Raw genomic sequence first — 16,829 nt, 5'->3', positions numbered from 1 at the left:
AAGGATGGGTGGGACAGGTGTTCCACTCAGGACTGGACGCAAAGAACAGAGGGGTAGCCATTTTGGTGGGGAAACGGGTAGCATTTGAAGCAAAGAACATTGTAGCAGATAGTGGAGGTAGATATGTAATGGTGAGTGGTAGGCTGGAGGGAATGGAGGTCGTGTTGGTTAATGTGTATGCCCCAAATTGGGACGATGCCGGGTTCATGAGACGGATGCTGGGGCGTATTCCGGACCTGGAGGCAGGAAATTTGATTTTAGGAGGGGACTTCAATACGGTGCTGGACCCGGGGCTAGATAGATCCAGCTCAAGGACTGGAAGTAGGCCGGCAGCGGCCAAGGTACTTAAGGGGTTTATGGACCAAATGGGGGGAGTGGATCCATGGCGATTTCTTAGACCCAGGGCTAGGGAGTATTCCTTCTTCTCCCACGTCCATAAAGTGTACTCCCGGATAGATTTTTTTGTTTTAGGAAGGTCGTTGATCTCTAGGGTGGAAGAAGCTGAATACTCAGCCATAGCAGTTTCGGATCATGCCCCACATTGGGTGGACCTGGAAGTAGGAGAGGACAGGGAGCAGAGAACACTCTGGCGATTAGATGTGGGACTGATGGCGGATGAGGGAGTGTGTGCAAGAGTGAGGGGGTGTATCGAGAGATACCTGGAGGTCAATGACGACGGCGAGGTCCCTGTGGGAGTGGTCTGGGAAGCACTAAAAGCGGTGGTCAGAGGAGAGCTGATTTCTATTGGGCCCACAAAAGGAAAACAGAGGCCAAGGAAAGGGATAGATTACTGGGGGAGATTTTAAGGGTGGACAGGGAATTTGCAGAGACCCCGGAGGAGGAGCTGTACAGGGAGAGGAGACGACTCCAGACCGAGTTTGACCTTCTGACCACCAGAAAGGCGGAGGTACTGTGGAGGAAGGCACAGGGGAGGAGGTATGAATATGGGGAAAAGGCTAGTCGCCTGTTGGCGCACCAACTGCGAAAGAGGGCAGCAGCGAGGGAGATAGGAGGAATTAGGGATGAAAGGGGAGACACCGTGCGAAGGGCAGGAAAGATAAATGAGGTGTTTAAGACCTTTTATGAAGAACTGTATAGGTCTCAGCCCCCAGAGGGAGAGGAGGGGATGCGGCAGTTCCTGGACCAGTTGAGGTTCCCGAAAGTGGAGGAGCAGGCGGTGGCAGGCCTGGGGGCGCCGATTGAGGTGGACGAGGTTATTAAGGGACTGGGAAGCAGGGAAGGCCCCTGGGCCAGACGGGTTTCCGGTGGAATTCTACAGAAAATATGTGGACTTGTTGGCCCCGTTGTTGGCGAGGACGTTCAATGAGGCCAGGGAAGGGGGGACACTACCCCCGACAATGTCGGAGGCGACGATATCGCTAATTTTGAAGAGGGACAAGGATCCGATGCAGTGTGGGTCCTATAGACCTATTTCACTATTGAACGTGGACGCCAAACTGCTAGCAAAGGTGCTGGCATCGAGGATAGAGGACTGTGTCCCAGGGGTGGTGCACGAAGACCAGACAGGGTTCGTAAAAGGGAGACAATTGAATGTTAACGTGCGACGGCTATTAGGGGTGATAATGATGCCCTCAGTGGAGGGGGAGGCAGAGATAGTGGCGGCAATGGACGCAGAGAAGGCATTTGATAGGGTGGAGTGGGAGTATTTATGGGAAGTGTTAAGGAGGTTTGGGTTTGGGAACGGATTTATTCGCTGGGTTAGACTACTTTATGGGGCACCGACGGCAAGCGTAGTTACAGGTCGACATAGATCGGAGTATTTCCGATTATATAGGGGAACAAGACAGGGATGCCCGCTGTCTCCATTTTTGTTTGCGCTGGCAATTGAACCTCTGGCCATGGCGCTGAGAGACTCCAGGAAATGGAGAGGGGTGACTAGAGGGGGAGAAGAACACCGAGTTTCGTTATACGCGGATGACCTATTGCTATACGTGTCGGACCCAGCGGGGGGGATGATAGAGGTTATGCGAATCTTGAGGAGGTTCGGGGAATTTTCGGGGTATAGGTTAAACATGGGGAAGAGTGAATTATATGTGATACATCCAGGGGACCAGAGTAGAGAGATAGAAGGCTTACCGCTAAGGAAAGTGGAAAGAAACTTCCGATACTTGGGGATTCAGATCGCTAGGAGCTGGGGAACCTTGCACAGACTTAATCTGACACGGCTGGTAGAACAAATGGAGGAGGACTTTAAGAGGTGGGACATGCAGCCTTTATCGCTGGTGGGCAGGGTGCAAGCAATTAAGATGATGGTCCTCCCGAGGTTCTTATTTGTATTTCAATGTCTCCCTATTTTAATCACCAGGACCTTTTTTAATAAAATAGATAGGAGCATTACGAGCTTTGTGTGGGCAGGGAAAGTTCCGAGAGTAAGGAGGGGGTTCCTTCAGCGCAGTAGGGACAGAGGAGGACTGGCACTACCGAACTTGGGAGATTATTATTGGGCCGCCAATGTGGCAATGATACGTAGATGGATGATGGAGGGTGAGGGAGCGGCGTGGAAAAGGCTGGAGAGAAGGTCCTGTAAAGGGACGAGTCTAGAGGCGCTGGTGACGGCGCCGCTACCGTTCTCACCGAAAAAGTACACCACGAACCCGGTGGTGGCGGCAACACTGAACATATGGGGACAGTGGAGGCGACAGAGAGGTGTGCGGGGAGCCCTGGTGGGGTCCCCTATCAGGAACAACCATAGGTTCGCCCCAGGAAGAATGGATGGAGGATTTCAAAGCTGGTACCAGTTGGGAATTAGGAAGGTGGGAGATTTATTCATAGATGGGACTTTTGCGAGCTTGGGAGCACTGGAGGAAAAGTATAAGTTACCCCGGGGGAATTTCTTGAGATATATGCAGGTGAGGGCGTTTACTAGACAACAGGTGAGGGAATTTCCGCGGCTCCCGAAACAGGGGATACAGGACAGGGTGCTTTCAGGGGTGTGGGTCGGAGAGGGCAAGGTGTCAGAGATTTATAGTGAGATGAGGGAACAGGGGGAGGAGTCGGTGGGCGAACTAAAAAGAAAGTGGGAAGAAGAATTAGGGGAGGAGATAGAGGAGGGTATGTGGGCTGATGCCCTAAGCAGGGTAAATTCCTCTTCCTCATGCGCCAGGCTTAGCCTGATTCAATTTAAGGTGCTACATAGAGCACACATAACGGGGGCAAGATTGAGCAGGTTCTTTGGAGTGGAGGACAAATGTGGGATGTGTGGCGGGAGCCCGGCAAACCACGCACATATGTTTTGGGCGTGCCCGGCACTGGAAGGGTATTGGAAGGGAGTGACGGGAGTGATTTCGAAGGTGGTGAAGGCCCGGGTCAAACCAGGCTGGGGGTTAGCTCTATTTGGAGTTGCGGAAGAGCCGGGAGTGCAGGAGGCGAAAGAGGCCGATGTCATGGCCTTTGCGTCCCTAGTAGCCCGGCGCAGGATCCTACTCATGTGGAAGGAGGCGAAACCCCCCGGACTGGAGGCCTGGGTAAATGATATGGCGGGGTTTATTAAACTGGAGCAGATAAAGTTTGCCCTGAGAGGATCGGCTCAAGGGTTCACCAGGCGGTGGCACCCATTTCTCGACTACCTAGGGGAACGTTAGAGGGAAGACGGATGACCAGCAGCAGCAACCCAGGGGGGAGGGGGGGGGGGGGGGGGGAGGGAGGCAGTTGAGTATAGGTCAATAGAGTACGAGGTTTTGTTACTTGTATATTATTATTATTGTTAAAAAGTTTAAAAATTTCTGTTTTGTTAGTTATCGTTTCGCTTGTTTTGTAAGCGGGAAAAGTGTTGCTCAGGGAAAAAAATTTCAATAAAATATATTAAAAAAAAAAAAAGTATTTGACTCTGAATATTAGAAAGCGTCTTTATTTGATGGTGGGCTACAATGACTATCAGTGGGTTTGATATAAACCCCGTCAAAATCTGTATTTTCAAACCACCGTTCCAAAGAGAGAAAAAACACAGGCAAACAGTCGGCAGCAACTTCAACTTATCTACAGACAGTGAAAACAGAATGTCAGTCATAGAGAGCACACTTGAGGCAGATCCTTTCTACAATACGTTTATTATAGATATAGAACTTATAAACCTCCCAAGGCACCTACTGTGATGAATGTAGGAATTTCAGATACATTGTATTATATGTATTTGGTGCAGTAAGGGTTAAACGCCTGGGTTAGTGTGTGTTTGACTGCTGCAGTCATGTTTTTCAAAGAAATCCTAGTTTGAAAGACAACTAGGTTTTGGAGCATTGCAGTTAAAGCATTGTTAAAAAGCTTGGGCGAATGAAATGACTTTTGGATCAAGGAGATTCCCTGTGGAGTTAAGTCGATTTCAGCTCGGTAAGATGATGTAGTTACTGGGTGGAGCTAAGGAATCGGGAATTTTGCAGGAAAGCAGAGTTTCAGTTGAGTTAGATGGAGCTTTGAGCAGAAGCCAAGCAATGTGCTCTGTCTGCAGTTCAATTAGAGATATGTCTGTAGACTGGTTAGCAGTCTTCCCAAGCAGTTCAGACTTGGCTGATTAGGAGGTGTGCTAAAACAAGCTGAGAAGCATCTTCTGGAGAAATACAGCCAGAGTTTCTGCACGGTCTGGCAGGATTCAGGTATTTTCTTTCAAGCAGTGCCACAAGATCTCTTTGTCAGAAAAAATTTCTCTGCAAAGGGTAATTGTAAGTTATTTGATACTGTGTTAGGAATAAAGTTTGTTTTAATATATATCCTTATTTCTTCGACAAATTACTCCTGTAGCGAGACATCCTTTCCTCACAGTTTTACTGACTTAAAATAAAAGATTGGGGTTTCTGTCTAGTATCCGAGCCACTTTTGGGGTCTGGTCTGGGATGGTAATACCGTCCCTACAAGTACAGAGATGTAACATCAGATTAACCATGATCTCATTGAATGGCAGAGCAGACTCGATGGGCCGAATTGCCTACTTCTGCTCCTACATTTTATGGTCTCAAGGGACAGTGGCTTGAGTTAATTCCTTTCCAGACACAGAGCAGGTAAATGGCAACTATTCAGTGTGAGTGCGTTAGTGAGTCAGCAGATTGAAAGACTTTGCGAATCCCTTCCCACATACGGAGCATGTGAACGGCCTCTCCCCAGCGTGAACCCGCTGGTGTACAATGAGGTTGGATGACTGCCTGAAACACTTCCCGCAGGAGGTGCAGCTGAACGGCTTCTCTTGTGTGTGAATTCGCCGGTGTGTCAGCAGGAGGTTGGACAGAGTGAATCCCTTCCCGCACTCGGAGCAGATGAACGGCCTCTCCCCAGTGTGAACCCACTGGTGCGTCAGCAGGTGAGAGGACTGAGTGAATCCCTTCCCACAGTCGGAGCAGATGAACGGCCTCTCCCCAATGTGACTGCGTCGATGAATTTGCAGCAGGGATGGGTAATTCAATCCTTTCCCACAGTCCACACACTTCCACAGTGTTGGTGGCCTGGTGTCCCTCCAGTTTGGATGATCAGTGGAAGCCTCACTCGCACACAGAACATTTATATGGTTACTCACCAAAGTGTCTGCTGCAAAGATTTTCAAGGTGTGTAAATGGTTAACGCTCTTTCCACAATCAGTGCACTGTGACACTCTCACTTCAATGTGTGTCACGTTGCCTTTTCAGTCACAACGGTGTTCGAAATATTCTTCCACAGACAGAACAAATAGCCCTCTTTCCACCTTCAAAGATTAATGATATTCAGGTCCTGATGAATCAAGTGACTCAACCGGAACTTGGCATGACATTCAGTTCTGAGTTTCACGTCTGCAATTCCTTCCCTTCTAGTCTTCTGTGAAAAAAAGGGTCACGAAGGTCATCACTAAGTCCTTTCCTTCTTTTCTCATACCACATCTCTTGGCTAGGAGACAAATCAAGCGCTGACATCTGTTTTCACAGCTATCTTTCCTCAAACTGGTTACAGACCTGTCGCCAGAGGCTACAGCTTGCGGGGCACCGTTCCACATCAAGCATGACCGGCCAGGAAACTTCCCTACTCTAAGAGGTAGAAAATTTAAAACAGATTTGAGGAGAAACTACTTCTCCCAAAGGGTTGCGAATCTGTGGAATTTGCTACCCCAGAGTGCGGTGGATGCAGGGAAGTGAGTAAATGTAAGGCGTTAAGACAGATTTTTAATTGGTAATTGGTTGAAGGGTTATGGAGAACGGGCAGGACGGTGGAGTTGAGGCCAGGATGGGAACAGCCATGATCACATTGAGGGTGTTAGGTTCGAGAGGCTAAATTGCCTACTCCCGCTCCTAGGTCATGTGTTCTTGGGAGGAGATGCTCTGGTTGATTTCACAATCCAGCTCTTGGCCTGTAACATTGTAGGTAGCAGATGAGGAACATATCAGGCAAGATAGAATGTCGGAGCAGACTCGATGGGCCAAATGGCCTGATTCTGCTCCTATATCTTATGAACTTATGATATGGTGGGGAAGTGGAATTGAGGATTATATCAAATAAGCCGTGACCTCATTGAATGGCAGAGCCGAGTGGCCGACTTCTGCTCCGACGTTTGATGGTCTATGGCAGGGTTTTTCGAAGTGCAGGTCATGACCCGCAGGTGGGTTGTAAGTGTGTGTTTGGGGGGGGCCGTTGAACAATTGGTTGCAGTGTTTCCGCAGTGATTCCAATTACAGGAGCAGCGCCCAACGGCAGCTACCGGCATTTAAATAATGGTGTCCGCAACCATCATTTAAATGAAAATGGTTGTGTGCAGTCGTTTGGCCATAAGCGGCAGCAATGAGCAGGTCAGTGCACTGTGCATGAACACTGGAGAGAGCTGCTCAGGAGAATCCATGGCAGGACAGATCAGTGCTCTTGTTAGCTCTGGACAGAGCCTCTGGTGAACAGCCAACAAAGAAGAAACTTCAATTGGGGAAAAAAGCAGGATCAAGATGATTTCTTGATGTATGATTTTGTTAATTGTGTCACTGCAAATCATGATGCAAAGCCAAGGTGTGTTATATACAGGGATGTACTGGCGAATGAAAGGAGAATTTGAAGATTTTGAAAGAGAAGTGGTGGGTGAAAAATTCAGTTTGAGATTGAGACCCTAGCGTCAGTTATCAACTGATAGCTGTCTCCAAATGAAAAGACTGAGCTGCTGCACCTGTCGTGCAGCAGCACATTGAAAACATGCCAAAAGCCCAGGAGGCTGTCAGCATTCTGGAGCAGCATCTTCCAGGAGCATCCAGTGCTCAGTGAAACGTGAATGTTGTTGCTGCAGCCCTTCACGTCGACCTACATCCGCGAGGTGGATTTTCCCTTCTCATGTCGCTGGAGACAGCTCAAAGGAACTGGCTGAATTCTGCAATGATACTACCTCAGTGCCCCACCCCCTGTGCACCTGCTTGGAGTGAGATCATTTGGACCAAGCAAGCTCCCCTTTTGCACGTGTCGGAAAAGTTGGCCAGAGTGGGTCGTGAAGGTTGGCCAGTTGATAAAAGTGGGTCCTGGGAAATAAAGAGTTTGGAAAACTCTGGTCTCTGGCCATCCCCTGTTCACAATGCTCGGCTCCTTGACGACAGTTCCGGGACAACAGGGAAGGCAGCTGGAGGACCGAGCAAGGTAGCAGCTGGTCCTCCAACCAATCCGACTGAATGGAAGGCGGGTCTGAGCGCCTCCCATCCCCGGCCCTGATGAGTTGCGCATGCGCTTTGCTGCACATTGCCCCCGGACAAGATGGCGGCCATGAAGTACGGTCTGTAATCAGGAGGAGAGCCGCAGCAGGTGGGTAAACTGCGGGGACCGACGTTCAGGGGTTTGGGCTCCATAGTGGGGTGCTTAAGAGGTCTTTCCTCCTACCCATTGCATCCGTCAATCCCAGCCGTGACGCACATAACTCCGCCGTCTCGCAGAGGAGACGAACAAAGCGCCTGCGCATCACCTGCTCTCTCGTTGCGGCGTCTGCGCATGTCACTCACCGTCGGCGGGGCTGCGAAAGCCGCGCCTGCGTACTGAATTCAGCGCTGCGAGGCATGCTGGGTGCAAAGCCCGCCACTGAAGAGGGCACGTGCCTTTTTAAGGTTTCCTTTGCTGTACCAGGGTGCAGCCTGGTGAGCTGGATTATCAGTGAAATCACGGAACCCCTGCAGTGCAGAAGGAGGCCATTCGGCCCATCAGGTCTGCACCGACTTACTGAAAGAGCACCCTACCCTGACTCCGTAACCCCACCCCCAGACATTAATTGGCAATTTTAGCATTGCCAATCCGCCTATCCTGCACATCTGGGAGGAAACCCACGCAGACGCAGAGAGAAGTTGCAAAAGTCACCCACGGTCAGAATTCATGGCGCCGAGGTCCCAGATTCAATCACGGCTCTGTGGGTCACTGTCCGTGTGGAGTTTGCACATTCTCCCTGTGTTTGTGTGGGTTTTGTCCCCACAACATAAAGATGTGTAGGTGGCTAGAACACACTAAATTTCCCCTTAATTAGAAAAAATGAATTGGGTACTCTAAATTAAAAAAAAGAATTGAACCCAGATCCCTGGTGCTGTGAGGCAGCAATGCTTTAACCACTGTGCCACCGTGCTGACCAGTTTTCGTCCCAAGGGCATTGGAGCAGCAATGAACAAAGATAGGACTATATTCTTTCTCCCTGTAACATGCCTTAGAATTCGCATTGTCAACCAGACCATAAATCTCAGGGTCATTAGAATTTTTAATAATTCCTTAAGTAAATTCCTAAAGGTTAGGTGGATTGGCCGTGATAAATTGCCCTTAGTGTCAAAAAGTGCCCTTAGTGTTGGGTGGGGTTACTGGGTTATGGGGATAGGGTGGAGGTGTTGACCTTGGGTAGGGTGCTCTTTCCAAGAACCGGTGCAGACTTGATGGGCCGAATGGCCTCCTTCTGCACTGTAAATTCTATGAAAAAGTAGAGGCTGTGATTATCCAGGAATGTTGTTCTGTATTTTACATTATCTCCTACTCAAGGTGGCAGGAAACCAATTACTGTTACGATTTTGTTGTTGCCGCTATCCCAGACATTATTCTCTGTGAATTTGGTGCAGTTGGATGGTTAAAAACTGTAGGGCCATGTTTATTTGAATTTCTTGAATATTGTGGTCCCCACAGACTTCAATACCTTATCCCCAGTGTTAGTAAAATTGTTTGGTGTTGCCTGTCCGATATCTATGAGCGTGTGTGCTTGCATGTGTATGTGTCTGTGGAGACAATGTGTGTATCTCCTTCACCTTAAACACTGCTTAATACCTCATACATTCATTGGCTCAATGTAAAAGTCCTCCCTGGTTAATGGATCTTTGGGAGTTCCTCAGGAGTCGGTGTCAGCCCTCCAGCTCTTCGAAATGGACGCAAATGACCCAGACTTCGGTGTGCAGGGACAATTTTGAAATTTGTGGACAGAGTCTTATGTAGGTCTAGACTGGGTGTCAGATTCCCTTCTCGCAAGGACATTAATGAACCAGTTGGGTTTTTATGACAATCCAGCAGTTTTCAGGATCACTTGTTCTCAGTGCCGGCTCCACAACTGACCAGATTCATTCAGCTCAATTTCACAACCTGCCTTTGTGTTTTTGTGGGTTCTCTCTCACTCACTTTTTTCTGTTTTAAATCAATTTCAGAGGGCACTAGAACGGGAGGATTTTCCATTGGGGGAACTGAAAACCAAACATCACATCAGGATCTGACAGAGTTGCCAATTTATCGCAATCTGAACATCATCAGGTTTTTGAACATGGAAGAAAAAGGCTCCGTTCATAGTGAGAAGAAACCGTACACGTGTTTTAAGTGTGGACGAGGCTTCAGCGGGTCTTCTAATCTGTTGAAACATAAGTGCAATCACAGCAGGGAGAAGCCGTGGAAATGCAGGGATTGTGGGAAGGGATTCAAATCCCCGTCTGACCTGGAAACGCATCGGCGCAGCCACACCGGGGAGAAACCATTCACTTGCTTCCGGTGTGGGAAGGGATTCACTCGTTCATCCTACCTGCTGATACACCAGCGACTTCACACCGGGGAGAGGCCGTTCACCTGCTCCACGTGTGGGAAGAGATTCATTCAGTCATCCAACCTGCTGACCCACCAGAGAATTCACACCGAGGAGAGGCCTTTTAAATGCTCAGACTGCGGGAAGTGTTATAAAGGTTCCATGGAACTGATGCGCCATCGACGTGTTCACACTGACGAGAGACCGTTCAGGTGTTCTCACTGCGGGATTGGGTTCAGGTGGTCATCTCAACTCACTGCACACAAGCACAGCCACACTGGGGAGAGGCCGTACACTTGTTCTGAGTGTGGGAAGGCATTCACTCAGTCATCCCACTTGCTGAGACACCAGCATGGTCACAGCGATGAGAGGCCATTCACCTGCTCCATGTGTGGGAAGGGATTCACTCAGCAATCCCATCTGCAGACACACCAGCAGGTTCACACCGATGAGACCCCTTTTAAATGCCTAGATTGTGGAAAGTGCTTCAAAGGATCCCAGGACCTGATGCTCCATCAACGCGTTCACCTCGATGAGGGATCGTTCGGGTGCTCTCAATGTGGGACTGGGTTCAGGAAATCATCTCAACTCGATGCGCACCAGGAAATTCACACTGCAGAGAGGCCGTTCACCTGTCCTGGGTGTGGGAAGGGATTCACTCACCCATCCAACCTTCTGAGACACCAGCGAGTTCACACCGGGGAGAGGCCGTTCACCTGCTCGGAATGTGGGAGGGGATTTACTCAGTCATCCAACCTGCTGACACACCAGAGAGTCCACACTGGGGAGAGGCCGTTCACCTGCTCTGAATGTGGGAGGGGGTTTGCTTATTTATCTGTACTGCTGACGCACCAGCGAGTTCACAAGTAACTACAATGATTGGCTTTTGCCGCTAATCACATTCAAGAATAAACCGTGTTAATTGGGGACTGTTTCTGCTGATAAACTGAAGCCCTGTTGTGCTAATATGGATTAAAGGTCAAATAAATCAGCTTTGTGTTGAACGCACAGTGTTGCATCTTTTTAACCCCTGGCCCATCTCTAACCACCCTTTCCTCTCCAAAAATTCTTGTCATCTCCCAAACATCTGCCCATTTGCCCTGGAACTCCATGTTTGAATCGCTCCAATGAAATGGCTATCCATTGCATAGTATTGAAACAGCTCTGCCAAAATTGCTAATTACATCCGATGTGAATATTGTTACGACGCTCTGAGCTAGTGCACGGTCAATTCCAGCCCCACTTGACCCGGAAAAGTCTTTGGCCTTTGGCAGCCCAATAACTAGTCATCAGATTTGTAGATTTAAACACAATTAATTTTATTAATAGCAATAACTATAATTGAATATTCTGTAAATATAATTGGATAACTATTATCAAATTCCTGACCCCCTCATTAAAGGGCGGCACGGTAGCACAGTGGTTAGCATAATTGCCTCACAGCTCCAGGGTCCCAGGTTCGATTCCCGGCTGGGCCACTGTCTGTGCGGAGTCTGCACGTTCTCCCCGTGTCTGCGTGGGTTTCCTCCGGGGGCTCCGGTTTCCTCCCACAGTCCAAAGATGTGCAGGTTAGGTGGATTGGCCATGATAAATTGCCCTTAGAGTCAAAAAAAGGTTAGATAGGGTTACTGAGTTACGAGGACAGGGTGGAGGCACTGGCTTGTGTAGGGTACTCTTTCCAAGGGCGGGTGCAGACTCGATGGGCTGAATGGCCTCCTTCTGCATTGTAAATTCTATGATTTCTCTCCAGCTTTGACAAAGAGTCATCCAGACTCGAAACGTTAGCTGCCATCTCTCTCCACGGAGGCTGTTAGACCTGTTGCGATTGCCCAGTATTTTCCATTTCTGTTTCAGATTCCAGCATCCGCAGTAATTTTCTTTTATCTTCGTGTTTAATATTGAATTGTTGTCACAATAAACTCCAATGGAATAATCTTGCTTTCAAGGTTTTAAACTTTCCTATAAACGCAAGTGGATTATGGTCTGTACAAACTAAGCTTTATCTGTTGTCATGCCCGACACCTACTTCAAAGTGCTGAAAGGGTAGTGGCAATGCTAAGGCTTCCTTTTCAATCGTGGAATACTCTCTTTGGCACGGACTTTGTTTCTTTGAAAAGTATCCCACTGGTCTCTCTATTCCTGCATTGTCGTCTTGTAGTAGCACTGCACCCACCCCCAGGTTACTGGCCTCCTTGGCCATTTTGAATGGTCTGGAAAAGCCTGGGGTAGCCGGCACTGGTCTGCTTATTAATATGGCCCACAGCTTCTCAAGCGCTGCTTGGCAGTTTGCAGACCACACCATTTTTATTTGCTTCCCCAGCACAATAGTTCAAGGTACCGCTATAGTACTGAAGTTCGAGACAAATTTCCGACAGAATCCGTACATGCCCAGGAATTTCTTAATTTCCCGTTTGGTTTTGGGAACAGGAATGTCCATCAATGCCCTTACTTTGGCCGTTCTGGGCACCACTTGCCCACATGCACCACATGGCCTGAATAGGTGACCTTTGCCTTGGCAAACCCGCTTCCGGTCAAATTGATTACTAACCTGGCCAACTCCAGCAGTTTGAAGAACTCTTCCAATTGCCCCATATGCTCTTTTCCCCTTTTCGCGATACACAACCACATCGTCGAAGTAGGCACTCCAGTCACTACCTGGTGCAGAACTGTTGGAATGTTGCTGGTGCACTTTTGAGTGCAAACGGCATCACCTTGCACTGAAACACATGGGGCATTACAAAGGACCGAGGATAAACGGAACCTACCAATATCCACAGATCGATCTTTGTCAGGAAGGAGGCGCTACATATTCTCAATACAATCCTCCAACCTTGGAATTGGATGGGAATCTGTTTTGGTCTTAGCATTTATTTCCCGGTAATCCATGCAGAACTGGGTTGTTCCATCTGGCTTAGACACTAACACTACCAGTGAACTCCAATTCTACTGGGCTCAATTAAGTGATTTGCCAATATATATTGGATCTCTACCAGTAACTGAGCCAGTTTTCATGGAGTCAGCCGATACTGGTGTTGCTTTATTGATTCAGAGTTTCCTATGTCTACATCATGAAATCTGTCTATATTTTTCAGTATCTTTATTGCATCTTTCTGCTGTTCTTATAAATAGACAAACTGGGCCTCTAATTGTCCTAAGATGTCTGTATTTGTCAGGCGAACTACTGGAGGGTCATTCTATGGGTTGTCTATCTCTTCTCCTACCTCACTCTTCCTATCACTGTCTTCTCCCATTGATATGCTTGACCCTTTCTATCCTCTCCACAATAGTATTTGTTCAACATGTTTATATGTCACAACCAGTCCCTCTTCCTACGGTCGGGAGTATTGATTAACTAAGTCACCTTACTCTCCTAACCACCTTACAGGGGCCACTGGAATTAGCTATCAGATGGTCACCCTGCAATGGCAACAATACTAATATCTCATCTCCGATCTGGAAAGTTCTGGATCTGGCATGTTTGTCTGCCCACAGTTTCATTCTTGCTCCAGAAACCTTTAAATTCTCTTGGACTACCTGACAAGCTCCTGTGAGTGTTTCCAGAAAAGTGGACACGTAATCCAACATTGAGGATTTGTCCTCTGGTTCTGGAAACTTCTCTTTCATCAATTTTAATGGACCCCCATCTCATGACCACAAACAAATTCTAATGGGCGCTAAACCCAGGATATTCGTTCAGAGAATCTCTGGTGGCAAATAATAAAAGAAATCCAATCTCTTCTCCCAATCTCTTGGATACCCATGGCAAAAGGATCGAATCATGGTTTTGAGAGTCTGATGATATTTCTCCAAAGCTCCCTGAATTTGTAGATGATAAGCAGCTAATTTTAACTGTTTGATAGCCAAACTACAAACTATGTCCTGGAAAAGTTTAGACATGCAGTTGAACCCTGGTCAGATTGTACTTCTAAGGGTAGACCATAGCGGGTGAAAATCTGCATCAACTTTTCCATGACTACCTTAGCTGTAATTGCTCTCAAAGATATAGCTTCTGGAAATTGGGTAGTTATATCCATAACTAAGTGAGAATGTACTGATGCCCTGCCTTTGTTTTAGGCAATGGTCCTACACAATCTACTAATATCCAACTAAATGGTTCTTCAAACACTGGTATGGGTATTAAAGGTGTGGCTGAATCACATGTTGTTGTTTACCTACTACCTGGCAGATATGACAGGATCTCCAGAATTGCACTACATCATTATGGAGTCCTGGCCAGAAAAAATGCCTGTTAACTGATACCTGAGTTTTCCGAATTCCCACATGTCCTGCCATTGGTATCTCATCTGCCATCCGCAGTACTTCCCTACAATATTTGGGCGATACCACTATCTGATGAACAACCGTCCGTTCCTCATCTGCAGGGCGATGAGGATGTGAAATGAAATGAAAATCGCTTATTGTCACAAGTAGGCTTCAATGAAGTTACTGTGAAAAGCCCCTAGTCACCACATTCCGGCGCCTGTTCGGGGAGGCTGGTACGGGAATTGAACCCGTGCTGCTGGCCTGCCTCGGTCTGCTTTAAAAGCCAGCGATTTAGCCCAGTGTGCTAAACCAGCCCCGAGAGATGTCTCCACTTCCTCATCAGAACTTTGTTCTTAATAATAATAGCCATCTGTGAGCCGACTGTGCTAATTTATGCATTGTTATGATACCCTGGGCTAGTGCGCAGTCAATTCCAGCCCCACTTAACCTGGAGTCACATTACAAGTGAATTAACCAATAATTTTTAGAAAAATACCTGAAGTGTTTGGCCCTTGGTCACCCAATCATTACAGTCACCAGGTTTGTAAATGTAAACACGATTACTGTTTATGTACACCAAGAACTATAATGAAATATGCAGCAAAAACAACTGGTTAACTCTTATCTAATTCCTCATCCCCTGAGTGAGAAGTGCTGGATTTTGCTGATCCCATGGGAAAAAGACTCCAGGATCAGTTAATTGTGACAGTCCACACAGCAACCAGAAAACAAGATTCCCTGATGAGGGTGAAACCCGGGTGGGCAGGAGAGGGAGTGCGAAGAACAGCATGTTCAGTGAAAACACAGATGGCTTGTTCAGACAATAATGGCGTCCAGTGTGTTTGACTTGAACATGAAGTGAAAAGGGAGGACAAATAGCACAAGCTTTTAATTTCCGAAACCCACCAACTTAATCAATGCGGCTCCTCTGAAACTTTCAAAGGAAATATTGATACTTTATAAGGTGCCTATCATATGTCACAGTACACCTTTGTAAGTAAAGTTGCCATAGTCCCAGATGACATAGGCTGCTTTCCCTTTTGAGAGGGAGAGCTGACTGGTGGTGATTTAACCTGAGGGTCACCACACCTCAGGTGAGGGGCAAGGTTGAGAAGGCGGGGGCCTTCATGAATAACCTCAGCCGGTACGGGAATCGAACCAGCGCCGCTGGTCTCGCTCTTCATCACAAATCAGCTATTTAACCAAGTGAGCAGGAATAGGCCATCTGGCCCCTCGAGCCTGCTCCGCCATTCAATGAGATCATGGCTGATCTTTTGTGGACTCAGCTCCACTTTCCGACCCGAACACCATAACCCTTAATCCCTTTATTCTTCAAAAAACTATCTATCTTTATCTTAAAAACATTTACTGAAGGAGCCTCTACTGCTTCACTGGGCAAGGAATTCCATAGATTCACAACCCTTTGGGTGAAGAACTTCCTAAACTCAGTCCTAAATCTACTTCCCCTTATTTTGAGGCTATGCCCGCTAGTTCTGCTTTCACCCGCCAGTGGAAACAACCTGCCCGCATCTATCCTATCTATTCCCTTCATAATTTTATATGTTTCTATAAGATCCCCCCTCATCCTTCTAATTTCCAACGAGTACAGTCCCAGTTTACTCAACCTCTCCTCGTAATCCAACCCATTCAGCTCTGGGATTAACCTAGTGAATCTCCTCTGCACACCCTCCAGTGCCAGTACGTCCTTTCTCAAGTAAGGAGACCAAAACCGAACACAATGCTCCAGGTGTGGCCTCACTAACACCTTATACAATTGCAGCATAACCTCCCTAGTCTTAAACTCCATCCCTCTAGCAATGAAGGACAAAATTCCATTTGCCTTCTTAATCACCTGTTGCACCTGTAAACCAACTTTTTGCGACTCATGCACTAGCACACCCAGGTCTCTCTGCACAGCAGCATGTTTTAATATTTTATCATTTAAATAATAATCCCTTTTGCTGTTATTCCTCCCAAAATGGATAACCTCACATTTGTCAACATTGTATTCCATCTGTCAGATCCTAGCCCATTCACTTAACCTATCCAAATCCCTCTGCAGACTTCCAGTATCCTCTACACTTTTTTGCTTTTCCACTCATCTTAGTGTCGTCTGCAAACTTGGACACATTGCCTTTGGTCCCCAACTCCAAAGGCCCACCTTTGTACACGATGGAAAACTGAGGCATATCTGTAATATTCTCCAACTGAACTATCCTTGAGAAAAGGTATTTTATTCCTAAAACCTCCTAAAATCACGTGAAGTTACCATCTAATGCAATTTTTATTGGCTTAAGAAGTTTACAATAAAAGCCTTCTCACCAGTCACATGTCAACTCCAATATTTTTTTAAAAAAAATATTTTATTGAAAATTTTTGGTCAACCAACACAGTACATTGTGCATCCTTTACACAATATTATAACAACACAAATAACAATGACCTATTTTATAAACAGAAAATGAATAAATAATAAATAACAAAAATGAAAACTATCCCTAATTGGCAACTGCCTTATCACAAGTAACACTCTCCAAAAATATAATTTAACAGTCCAATATATAATTATCTGTAGCAACGACCTATACATATTATACAGTATATATTAACA

General features: G+C 47.0%; 2 protein-coding genes and 1 long non-coding RNA gene across 3 annotated transcripts in view; 1 reads left to right on the top strand and 2 right to left on the bottom strand.

Moving 5' to 3' along the window:
- The window catches only part of LOC140417918 (uncharacterized), a 73,153-nt gene that overhangs the window by 10,004 nt on the left and 46,320 nt on the right, over window positions 1–16,829 (bottom strand).
- Window positions 3,853–7,908, bottom strand: LOC140419793 (uncharacterized). Its single transcript, XR_011946028.1, has 2 exons — window positions 7,813–7,908; window positions 3,853–5,793 (listed from the first exon to the last, which is right to left on the bottom strand). It is a non-coding gene; the product is annotated as an uncharacterized lncRNA (long non-coding RNA).
- On the top strand, window positions 7,664–10,959 carry LOC140419776 (uncharacterized). The gene is made up of 2 exons (XM_072503771.1): window positions 7,664–7,737; window positions 9,591–10,959. Exon 2 carries the CDS (start codon window positions 9,704–9,706, stop codon window positions 10,823–10,825), a length of 1,122 nt encoding a protein of 373 aa, XP_072359872.1. The 5' UTR covers window positions 7,664–7,737; window positions 9,591–9,703; the 3' UTR covers window positions 10,826–10,959.

Source organism: Scyliorhinus torazame, chromosome 5 (assembly GCF_047496885.1).
Source record: "Scyliorhinus torazame isolate Kashiwa2021f chromosome 5, sScyTor2.1, whole genome shotgun sequence".
Classification (NCBI taxonomy): Eukaryota; Metazoa; Chordata; class Chondrichthyes; order Carcharhiniformes; family Scyliorhinidae; genus Scyliorhinus; species Scyliorhinus torazame.
The sequence above is the reverse complement of the archived record's forward strand: the minus strand, read 5'-3'. Positions and strand labels throughout refer to the sequence as shown.

Excerpts from the sequence above, each read along its gene's own strand:
- LOC140419776 (XM_072503771.1), top strand. The coding sequence starts at position 9,704 with ATGGAAGAAAAAGGCTCCGTTCATAGTGAGAAGAAACCGTACACGTGT.